This window comes from Oryctolagus cuniculus, chromosome 12 (assembly GCF_964237555.1).
Source record: "Oryctolagus cuniculus chromosome 12, mOryCun1.1, whole genome shotgun sequence".
NCBI classification, from domain to species: Eukaryota; Metazoa; Chordata; class Mammalia; order Lagomorpha; family Leporidae; genus Oryctolagus; species Oryctolagus cuniculus.
The window spans coordinates 78,380,967-78,393,773 of NC_091443.1; the positions used below are offsets into that span (position 1 = coordinate 78,380,967).

Here is a 12,807-nt window from a genome sequence, read left to right on the forward strand (position 1 = left end):
TTTTTAATGTGAATGTATTACATGCCCCAAAATCATTATAGTTGAAACTTCACAAATTAAAAATAAAATAATAAAGTACTTCTTTGAGTAACTTCTTTCATGCTAGAGCTCTGTCATTTTAGCAAATTATTTTTGTCTCCTTAGGAACAGGGCAAGAATCAAACTTTTTGGAGCTGCTTCCAGTTCTCGATCCCTAAACCCTAACCACCCTTGGAGCACTAGGCATCCATGTATACATGTATCTGTGTGTGCATGTGTATAATGAACAGAGGACTTGGGAATAGAAGGAATGGGCAGTTACCAGGGCATACATGGGAGATACTTAAACGATCACTGCTCTTCCCAGCAGTGAAGTCATAATTTAGTTTCCTAAAAGCTTACGCTACAATTCAGGTGCTCAGATGGTCCAATGACTGGAACAGATGGTTGATGATTGGAACATGAATTATGATCTGAGCCACGAATATGTGCCAGAGATTCCTGATCTAACGCTTTGCCTACGTTTGAAATATTTAATAATCAATTATTGCCAACCAGGCCTTTCCTCCTATATAGCTTCCTTTGAAGTTTTCATTACTCCTCTATCACCTCCAAAGACAAAAGCTGCATTTACCTGTCCATAGTTATAGGTAGAGCTGTCCGATTGAACTCCCATGTTATGACTGCAGGAGGGTTAGATGAAATCTTGCAGGCAAATCTAGCAACTCCACCATCCTGGACCTCGGTGGAAACTGGCTGCACTTCAAATGCAGAAATAGCTATAAAATAAGGTTGAACCAATTCATTGTGAGGACATGATGACTACATTTAGAAAACACACTATGCTGGATGTTATTCATCAGGCTTGAGCACCTGCTCAAACGTCTAACGTAACCAGGACAAAGATAATTCAGTAAATAATTTTGGAAAAAACACTGGGCAATTGCTCACAATGGAAGAAGTCTGTCTTTCACAGAATTAAATTCTAAAAAGATTCTCAAGAAATTTACTATCTATTTAGGAGGGGAAAAAGTTAACACTAATGAAGCAAAAATAAACAATTAATAATGGCATACAATTACCAAATGATGTAGTACAAACTTCAAACACTACTGTATATCAGAGGAGAGGGAAAGAAAGACCAACTAGACAGATAAAAACCACTTACAGGAAAAGGTTCTGAAAAGGAAGATTCCACTGTGTGTAGATGAAAGATACAAAACAGGACACTCAAGATGCAAGAAATAATATGAACACAGTAAAAGACACCCAGCTGGTGCCTCCAGAATTCTGAAGGAACACCCAGGACTGCTGCAGAATATTTCAGATTAAGGACTCACGGGAAAGAAGAGTAGGAATAAAGCAGATATGTACTGTGGTACAAACTAATACATCAATGAAGATGTTTGAACAGAAGAACATCATGATAATAGTACGTCTGGGGAAAATTAATCAGACAGTCACTAAAAAGGAGGAACTGAGAAAAAAGTCTCAAGTCAACTGTCCAACAGGTTGATTAAAGAAGAATGACAGAACTGGGTAGTGGCAGTGAGAAGGGAGACATTCTGGAGATATCGTAAAGAAAACAAAGGCTTGTTTCTTCTTGGACACAGAACCATGACTGTGTTTAGAATCAGAAAGTGGTACTGATGGAGCAGAATTAGAAGAGAGAAGACAAAGGTTCATCTGATGAATAAAAGGCAGAGAAACTTAAGAGACAGTTTTCTCAAAACAGTCTCCAAGAGGTGTTGTTTTTAGAGGTAATTCTTCTTTACTATTATAAAGCAGTCCTCCAGGAAGTAGTCTTCAAATCCATGGGTTTACATTTCAAAGTACTCCAGACTCCAAACAACAGCAGGGTCTCCCATTCCTCTAGTCAGTTTCAAGATGGAAAGCAAGAACCCTAGTTACTGCCTTAATCCCCAGCCTCAGACTCTAGCTCAAAAAACAGGTCTTTATAGCTTATTAATAAAGTGAAATATGAAGAAATGCCAAGGAGAAAGGGGCTAGATGAATTGATGCTTCATTAGCCTTGCACTGATTTTATCTGTATGTAGATAAAAAGTCACATGCCTGATGAGGTACAGGACAAGGCCAATGAAATGCACTGACGAGAATGTATTTCCCAAAATGGTGGAATGAAGCAAATTAATACTATGTGTATGTAACAAAAATTTCTAACTGTTGTCAGTGGATCCTTAGAGTCAAAACCTTTGTCATAAAAATCACCATATGCCATTTTCAGTCCATTAAAAGTGTACAGGGAGAATTCCAAGATGGTGGAATAAGGAAGGCACTTACTGTTCTAGTCCAGTGGAAGACAGTTAAAAAAAAAAAAAAGAGAGAGAGAGAGAGAGAGAGAGAGGAGAGGGCACAATCTCAGGAAGGAGTTAGGGACAAAACTGCAGAGGAGGTCGGCGCCATGGCTCAATAGGCTAATCCTCCGCCTGTGGTGCCGGCACACTGGGTTCTAGTCCTGGTCGGGGCGACGGATTCTGGGATTCTGTCCCGGCTGCCCCTCTTCCAGGCCAGCTCTCTGCTATGGCCTGGGAGTGCAGTGGAGGATGGCCCAAGTGCTTGGGCCCTGCACCCCATGGGAGACCAGGAGAAGCACCTGGCTCCTGGCTTCAGATCAGCACAATGTGCCAGCCGCAGCACGCCGGCCGCAGTGGCCATTGGAGGGTGAACCAATGGTAAAGGAAGACCTTTCTCTCTGTCTCTCTCTCACTGTCCACTCTGCCTGTCCAAAACAAAACAAAACAAAACAAAAACCCCAGAGGAAATTTCACGCAAGAGGGACACTATGGAGCTACGTAAAGGGTATGGACACCCACAACTCAGGACCCCAACAGCAGAGAAGCTTAGCGCCGGCTTAGGAGAGTAAGGTGAGACCAGACTACAGAAGCCCAAGCCACTGGCAATAAAGCACACAAGAAGAGCCTGGTGTGAGTCTAGCTTGGAGCCCAGTGGGGGACGGTATACCCAACAAATTACAGGAAAGGAGGGGGGGCAAAGTTTCCTTCTCTCTGAATACCCAGCACCAGCATACTGTAACTAGCTGAGAGAGAGTGGTGCCATTATGGACATATGCAACAGTTGCACCAGGTTGTGTCTCTGCAACCAGCAACCACCTGAGAGGAGATGCCCTAGTCTGGCAGGGAGAACTTATCGGGCACTTGTGACTGTGTGAGTTTGTATGCTAGGACTGTAAAAACACTGTGGCTGCATGGGAGGGCACAGGGTGTGGCAGCGTGAATCAATATTGCACCCAATGGGGCTAGCCCCCAGGCATTGGGTCTCCTTGGAGGAGAGGTGAGCTCCAGGCTACAACAACAGAGCTGATCAAACCTAACCTCTGATAAAAAAAAAGGGGGGGGGGGGGGCGGAGAGAGAGACAAAGAGATTTACCACACCCGACTTGAGTGTCACCTTGGACACTCCCCTCACCCTGGAGCACTGAACAGAGCTACCTGGCCACACCCACTACATGCGTCTGGGTACTCACTAAAAGAGCAGACACTCCAGTAAGCCACAGAGGCACAGTCCAAAGATAAAAGCCATCATGGGGTGGGGGAGAACAAGTATCTCCACAAAATCTAAAAATAAATGTGGAAATTCAAGAAACAAGAATAAGGAAGATAACAAGATACCCCAAAAGGACCACAACAACATGTCAATACTAAAATGTGAAAATGAAGAGACTGAAGAAATGCTGGAAATAGATTTCAAAAAATTGATCATAGGATTACTCAGAAATAATCAGAATAAAATCCATGAATTAAAGAAATCCATACATGATATGAATGAAAATATTTGCCACGAAATTGCTATTTTAAAGAGAAATCAAAACGAAATGTTGGAAAAGAATTCAACAGAACAAATAAAAAATGTGGAAAGCCTTAACAGACTCGGTGAGGCAGAAGAAAGAATGTCAGAGTTAAAAGACAAATCTCTGGAAATTTTAGTCAGACCAAAAACAGAAGAAGAAATTAGAAAACTAAAAAACAATGTTGGAGATTTATGGGATAGTATCAAATGACCCAACATACAGGTCTTAGAATTGCTGAAGGTGTGGAAAGAGAACATATTAGAAGGCTTTTTTAGTGAAATAATTACAAGAAACTTTCCTAACTTGGAGAAAGAAAGGGGCATCCAAGTATAGGAAGCACAAAGAACTCTTAATAGACATGCCAGAAAAGATCTTCACCACAACACACTGCAGTCAAACTCTCCACAGTAAAACAAAGAAAAGATTCTAAAATGTACATGAGAGAAATGCCAGATTACTTTCAGAGGATCTCCAATTAGACTCACAACTGATTTCTCATTAGAAAACCTACAGGCTAGGAGAGAATGGAATGATACGTTCCAAATTTTAAGGGAAAAAAAACTGTCAATTCAAAATACTATACCCTGAAAAGCTCTCATTTATGAATGAGGCTGAAATAAAGACCTTACATAACAAGCAGAAACTGAAAGAATTTTTCACCACTCATCCAGCCTTACAATTGATGCTTAAAGATGTACTACACACAGAAATACAGAAACATGGTCAACACCATGAAAAAAGGTAAAGGAAGAAAATCTCCCAGTAAAATACAAAATAAATCCAAAGTAAACAATAGGAATATTTATGAAAAAATGGCAGGGCCAAATCATTACTTATCAACAGTCACCTTGAATATAAATAGCCTCGACTCTCCAGTTAAAAGATACAGATTGGCTGAATGGATTAAAAACAAGACCTGGGGCCAGGACTGTGGCACAATAGGTAAAGCCACCACCTGCAGTGCTGGCATCCCATACGGTTGCCAGTTCAAGTCCGGCTGCTCCACTTCCAATAGCTCTCTGCTATATGGCCTAGGATAGCAGTGGAGGATGGCAGTGGAGTCCTTGAGCCCTGCACCCTCCTGGAAGGCCCAGAAGAAGCTCCTGGCTTCTGGTTTCAGTTCAGTGCAGCTCTGGCCATTGTGGCCAATTGGGGAGTGAACCATTGGATGGAAGACACTTCCCTCCCCCGCACCGTGTAACTCTTTCAAATAAACAAATAAATCTTTTTTTTTTTTTTTAAAAAAAAAGACCCGTCTATTTGCTGCCTATAAGAAACACATCTCGGGCCGGCGCCGCGGCTCACTAGGCTAATCCTCTGCCTAGCGGCGCCGGCACACCGGGTTCTAGTCCCGGTCGGGGCGCCGGATTCTGTCCCGGTTGCCCCTCTTCCAGGCCAGCCCTCTGCTGTGGCCAGGGAGTGCAGTGGAGGATGGCCCAGGTGCTTGGGCCCTGCACCCCATGGGAGACCAGGAAAAAGCACCTGGCTCCTGGCTCTTGCCATCGGATCAGCGCGGTGCGCCGGCCGCAGCGCGCCGGCCACGGCGGCCATTGGAGGGTGAACCAACGGCAAAGGAAGACCTTTCTCTCTGTCTCTCTCTCTCTCACTGTCCACTCTGCCTGTCAAAAAAAAAAAAAAAAAAAAGAAAAGAAAAGAAAAGAAACACATCTCACCACAAAGGTGCATGCAGACTGAAAGTAAAAGGATAGAAAAAGATATTCCATGCTAACAGAAACCAAAAAAGTACTGATGTAGCCATCCTAGTATCAGACAAAACAGACTTTTACACAAAATCTGTTAAAAGAGACAAAGAAGGTCATTATGTAATGTTAAGGGATCAATTCAACAGGAAGATGTGACTATAATAAATGCATATGCAGCCAATTACAGGGCACCTGTCTATTGAAAAGAAATGTTTTTTAAAAAAGATTTATTTAGGCCAGCGCCGCGGCTCACTAGGCTAATCCTCCGCCTTGCGGCGCCGGCACACTGGGTTCTAGTCCCGGTCGGGGTGCCGGATTCTGTACCGGTTGCCCCTCTTCCAGGTCAGCTCTCTGCTGTGGCCCAGGAGTGCAGTGGAGGATGGCCCAAGTACTTGGGCCCTGCACCCCATGGGAGACCAGGAGAAGCACCTGGCTCCTGACATCGGATCAGTGCGGTGCGTCGGCCGCAGCGTACCGGTCGCAGCGGCCATTGGAGGGTGAACCAACGGCAAAGGAAGAACTTTCTCTCTGTCTCTCTCTCACTGTACACTCTGCCTGTCAAAAAAAAAAAAAGATTTATTTATTTATTTGAAAAGCAGAGTTGGAGAGAGGCAGAGGCAGAGAGAGAGAGAGAGAGAAATCTTCCATCTGCTAGATCACTCCCCAGATGGGTGCAATGGCCAGAGTTGCACCAACCTGGAGCTAGGAGCCAGGAGCTTCTTCCAGGTCTCCCATGTGGGTGCCAGGGGCCCATGGTCTTCGGCCATCTTCCACTGCTTTCCCAGACCATAGCAAAGATCTGGATCAGAAGTAGAGCAGCAGGGACTCAAAATAGTGCCCATATGGGATGCCAGCACTGCATGTGGTGGCTTTATCCGCTATGCCACAGCACTGGCCCCAAAGAAATGTTAATGGAAGGACCTAAAGGGTCCTACAGACTTCAATACAATAGTAATGAGGGACTTCAATGCCCCTCTTTCAGCAATGAACAGATCAAACAGAAAAAAATAATCAGCAAGGAAACAGAGTTAATTGATACTATAGAACCAAAGGACCAAATGGATATTTACAGAACTTTTTATACTACAGTTGCAGAATACACATTCTTCTCACTAGTGCATAGAACTTTCTCTAGGATAGACTACATGTTAGGCCATAAAACATGTCCCAGCAAATTCAAAAAAATCAAAATCATACCATGTACCCTCTCTGACCACAATGGAATGAAGCTGGAAATTAACAACTCAAGAATCAGGACATATGCAAATACAATGGAGACTGAACAACATGCTCCTTAATGAACAGTGAGTCACAGAGAAAATCAAAAGAGAAATTAAAAAATTTCTGGAAACAATACAACATATCAAAATTTATGGGATACAGCAAAAGCAGTGGTAAGAGTAAAGTTTATAGGGGCCAGCACTGTGGTGCAGCAGGTTAAAGCCCTGGCCTGAAGCACCGGCATCCCATATGGGCTCCAGTTCCAGTCCCAGCTGCACCTCTTCCAATCCAGGTCTCTGGTATGGCCTGGGAGGGCAGTAGAAGATGGCAAGTCCTTGGGTCCCTGCACCCACGTGGGAGACCAAGAGGAAGCTCCCAGTTCCTGGCTTTGGATCAGCACAGCTCTGTCCATTGTGGCCATCTGGGCAGTGAACCAGCGGATGGAATATCTCTGTTTCTACCTCTCTCTGTAACTCTGTCTTTCAAATAAAAATAAAATAAATCTTTAAAAAAGAGGAAAGTTTATGGCAATAGGTGCCTACATCAAGAAATTGGGAAAGCACCAGATAAATAAGCTATCAATGCATCTCAAGGACCCAGAAAAACAACAGCAAACCAAACCCAAAATCAGAAGAAGAAAAAGCATAATTAAAATTAAAGAATAAACAAGATTGAAACAAACAAAAAAAGATACAAAAGATCAGCAAAAAAATGAGCTGGATTTTTGAAAAAATAAACAAAATTGACATTTCATTGGCCCAACTAACCATAAAAAGAGGGAGAGAACCTGAATCAATAAAATTAGAGATGAGAAAGGAAAAGTAACAGACACCATAGAAATAAAAAGAATCATCGAGAATTACTACAAAGAGTTGTATGCCAACAAATCGGGAAACCTAGAAGAAATGGATAGATTCCTGGACACATACAACCTACCTAAATTGAGTCATGAAGACATAGAAAACCTCAAGAAACCAATAACCAAGATGGAAAATGAATCAGTAATAAAGAACCCTCCCAACAGTGAAAGCTCAGGACCAGATGGCTTCAATGCTGAATTCTACCAGACTTTTAAAGAACTAACTCCAATTCTTCTCAAGCTATTCAAAATAACTGAAAGGGAAGGATCTTTCCCAATTCCTTCTATGAAGCCAACATCACCTTAATTGCTAAACCTGAAAAAGTTGCAACAGACAAAGAAAACTACAGAACAATTTCACTGATGTATATAGACACAAAAATTCTCAACAAACTACTAGCCAATCAAATTCAACAACACATCAGAAGATCATTCACCCAAACAAGTGGGATTTATCCCTAGTATGCAGGGATGGTTCCACATTCACAAATCAATCAATGTGATATATCCATTAACAAACTGAGTAACAAAAACCATATGATTATCTCAATAGAACAGAGAAGCATTTAATAAAAATATAACCATTTCATGATGGAAGCTTGAAGCAAACTGGTTACAGAAGGAACATTGCTCAACACAGTCAATGTAATTTATGACAAACCCATGGCCAGCACCTTATTGAACGGGGAAAAGAAGGAAGCATTCCCACTAAGTTCTAGAACCAGACAAGGATGCCCACTCTCACCACTGCTATTCAGTATAGTCCTGGAAGTTTTAGCCAGAGCAATTAGGCAAGAAAAAAGTAATCAAAGGGATACAAATTGGGAAGGAGGAAGTCAAATTATCCCTATTTACGGATGACATGATTTTATATACAGGGGATCCAAAAGACTCCACTAGGAGACTACTGGAACCCATAAAAGAATTTGGTAAAGTGGCAGAATGTAAAGTTAACACATAACAATCAACAGCCGGGGGTCGGTGCCATGGCTCACTAGGTTAATCCTCCGCCTGCGGTGCTGGCATCCCATATGGGTGCTGGTTCTAGTCCCGGTTGCTCCTCTTCCAGTCCAGCTCTCTGCTGTGGCCCAGGAGGGCAGCGGAGGATGGCCCAAGTGCTTGGGCCCCTGCACCCGCATGGGAGACCAGGAAGAAGCACCTGGCTCCTGGATTCAGATCAGTGCAGCGCCGGGCATGGAGGCCATTTGGGGAGGGAACCAACGGAGTGAAGGTCTTTCTCTCTCTCTCTCTCTCTGTCTATAACTCTACCTGTCAAATTAAAAAAAAAAACAGCTTTTGTATACATAGACAATGCTATGGCTAGAAAGAACTTCTAAGATAAATCCCATTCACAAGAGCTAGAGAAAAAGTTAGCTACCTTGGGATAAATTTACCAAGGACATCAAATATCTCTACAATGAGAATTACAAAACATTAAATTAAGAGATAGAAGAAGACACCAAAAAAATGGAAAAATCTTCCATGTTCATAGACTGTAAGAATCAATATCATCAAAATGTCTATACTACCAAAACAATTACAGATTCAATGTGATACCAATCAAAATACCAAGGACATTCTTCTCAGATATAGAAAAAACAATGCTGAAATTCATATGGAAACACAGGATACCTGGAATAACTAAAGCAATCTTGTACAACAAAAAGAAAGCCAGAGGCATACTAGATTTTTAATATTTATTTTATTTATTTGAAAGACAGAATTACAGAGAGAGGTAGAGACAGAGAGAAAGGTCTTCCATCCTCTGGTTTACTCCCCAGATGGCTGCAACAGCGGAGCTGAGCCAATCCGAAGCTAGGAGCCAGGAGCTTATTCCGGGTCTCCCACGCAGGTGCAGGGGCCCAAGGACTTGGGCCATCTTCTACTGCCCTCCCAAGCCACAGCAGAGAGCTGGATCAGAAGAGGAGCAGCTGGGACTAGAACTGGCACCCATATGGGATGCCAGTGCTTCAGGCCAGGGCTTTAACCTGCTGTGCCACAGCACCAGCCCAGTTTACTAGATTTCAAGACATTCTACAGGGCAGTTATAATCAACACAGTCTGAAACTGGCACAAAAACAGATGGATAGACAAACAGACCAGAACAGAAACTCCAGAAATCAATCCATGCATCTACAAAAACTTATCTTTGACAAAGCAGCTAAAATCAATCTCTGGTGCATGGACAGACTCATCAACAACTGGTGCTGGGAAAACTGGATCTCCACATGCAGAACTATGAAGCAAGATCCTTACCTTATACCTTATACAAAAATTCACTCAAAATGGATCAAAGACCTAAATCTATGACTTGACACCATCAAATTATTAGAGAACATTGGGGATACCCTTCAAGACATTGGCACAGGCAAAAAGTTCTTGGAAAAGACCTCAGACACACAGGCAATCAAAGCCAAGATTAACAAATGGGATTATAAGCTTATGCACTGCAAAAGAAAACACTCAGCAAAATGAAGAGGCAACTGACAGGATGGGAGAAATTATTTGCAAATTACACAGTAACAGATGAATATCCAGAATATATAAAGAACTCAAGAAACTCTACAGTAACAAAATAAACAACCCAGTTAAGAAATGGGCAAAGGACTTCAACTTATCAAAAGAGGAGATCCAAATGGCCAACAGATACACAAAAAAATACTCAGGATCACTAGCCATCAAGGAAATGAAAATCAAAACTACAGTGAGGTTTCACCACACCCCCATCAGAATGGCTTCCATTTAGAAATCAACAAACAACAAATGCTGGTGAGGATGTGGGGGAAAAGGTACCCTAACTCACTGTTGGTGGGAATGTAAACTGGTACAACCACTGTGGGAAAAAGTATGGAGATACCTCAGAAATGTGATTATAGACCTACCATATGACCCAGCTATTCCACTCCTGGGAATTTACCTAAGCGAAATGAAATCAGCATATTAAAGAGTTATCTGTTCTTCCATGTTTATTGTAGCTCAATTTACAACAGCTAAGATATGGAATCAACCCAAATGTCCATCAACTGAAGACTAGATAAAGAAATTATGAGATATATAACCATGGAATTCTACACAGCAGTAAAAATAAATGAAATCCTATTGTTTGCAACAGAATGGATTAAACTAGAAAACATCATACTTAGTGAGAAAAGCAAGTCCCAAAAGGATAAAAACCATATGTTCTCCCTGATCTCTGGTAACTAATAGAACACCTGAAAGTTAATCGATAGTAGTGAAATTGACACTTTGAGATCTGATGACTTTGAACAGCTCTTGTCTTAACTGTTGATGAACAGTTCTGTTTTTTTCATATTATTTGTTGAACTCTTCACTTAATACAGAGTTAATTATGTGTATAAAGTTAATTGAAGGGCCCGACACCGTGGCATAGTGGGTAAAGCCACCGCCTGTGGTCCCGGCATCCCATATGGGTGCTGGTTCGAGTATCAGCTGCTCCTCTTCCGATCCAATTCTCTGCTATGGCCTGGGAGAGCAGTGGAGGATGCTCCAAGTCCTTGGGCCCCTGCATTCACGTGGGAGACCCAGAGGAGGCTCCTGACTTCACATCAGTGCAGCTCCGGCCATTGTGGCCAATTGGGGAGTGAACCAGCATATGGAGGACCTCTCTCTTCTGACTCTTCTCTCTCTGTGTAACTCTGACTTTCAAATAAATAAACAGATAAATCTTTTTTTTTTTTAAATGGTTAATTGAAAATAGATCTTAGTAAAAAAAAAAAAATAACACTGGGAATAGGAGAGGGAGGAGGAAGAAGGGCCTGAGGGCGAGTAGAGAGAGCATAATCACTATGTTCCTAAAGTTCTAGTTATGAAATGTGTGAAGCTTAGGGGTCGGTGCTGTGGCATAGTGGATAAAGCCGCCACTTGCAGTGCTGGCATCCCATATGGGTGCCAGTTCAAGTCCCAGCTGCTTCACTTCTGGTTCAGCTCTCTGCTATGGCTTGGGAAAGCACAAGATGGCCCAAGTCCTTGGGCCCCTGCACCCACGTGGGAGACCTGGAAGAAGCTCCTGGCTCCTGGATCTGGATCGGCGCAGCTCCAGCTGTTGTGGCCCACTGGGGAGTGAACCAGTGGATGGAAGCCCCCATCTCGCCTCTCCTTCTCCTTCCCTCTCTGTGTAACTCTGAATTTCAAATAAATAAATAATTATTTTAAAAAAGTATGAAGTTTGTAAACATTAAGCAAAAGGTTTCTGGGTTAAAAAACAAAAAAAAAACACATGAAATTTGTATACTTTAAATAAAATTTAAAACAGGAAGAAAAAGATAAAACATAGAATGAATAGTGTTAACACCCTATTTCTAGAAGACTGGATTTAAGACAGTTTGTTGATCTATTCTTGTAGTTGGTTTTGTTATTTTATGTTGTTTTTAATGTTGTAAAGTGTAACTTATAAAAATAATATGTAGTAAAATACAATAATTTTAATTTTTACTACAAAAATGAATAGTTTTTAAATGTTTCAGTGTTGATTTCTATTAGTAAGTATCAACAGATATAAGCTATATAAATAAAAGTTCTTTGTGGTCCTCAAGTTTTAAGTACATAAAGAACAAGACTAAAATGTTTAAGAACCACTATTCAAGAACATCAACTTTAATACAGCTCCCCCACTCTTTTTCTTTGAAAGGCAACAGGACAGAGTGATACATACAGAGACAGAAATCTCCCATCTGCTGGTTCACTCCCCAAATGCTTGCAATTGCCAAGGCTGGGCCAGGCTGAAGTCAGGAGCCAGAACTCAATCCAGGTCTTCCACATGGGTAGAGAGCTAACTGCTTCTGTTATCACCAGCTCCCTCCCAACATATGCATTAATACGAAGTTGAAAGCGGCAGCAAAGCCAAGAACTGAATCAAGGCACTCTGATACCAGACATGGTGTCTTAACTTATAGGCAAAACATCTGCTCCCAGGTTTTGGTTTTTGTTTTTAAATTGCTTCTGTAATTACTTTCTCTTTTTTAAATAAACATTTATTTTTACTTATTTGAAAGACAGAGTTACAGAGAGAGGCAGAGACAGAGAGAGAGGTCTTCCATCCACTGGTTCACTCCCCAGATGGCCACAACGGCCAGAGCTGAGCCGATCCAAAGCCAGGAACCAGGAGCTTCCTCCTGGTCTCCCACGTGGGTGCAGGGACCCAAGGACTTGGCCATCCTCTGCTGCTATCAGGCCACAGCAGAGAGCTGGATTGGAAA

General features: G+C 42.1%; 1 protein-coding gene across 1 annotated transcript in view; it reads right to left on the reverse strand.

Moving 5' to 3' along the window:
• Nucleotides 1-12,807, reverse strand: part of PRTG (protogenin) — a 158,368-nt gene that overhangs the window by 85,237 nt on the left and 60,324 nt on the right. The window contains exon 3 of the mRNA XM_051822352.2: nucleotides 614-758. Within this exon, the coding sequence (XP_051678312.2) occupies nucleotides 614-758 (145 nt within the window). The remainder of the gene's footprint in view (nucleotides 1-613; nucleotides 759-12,807) is intronic.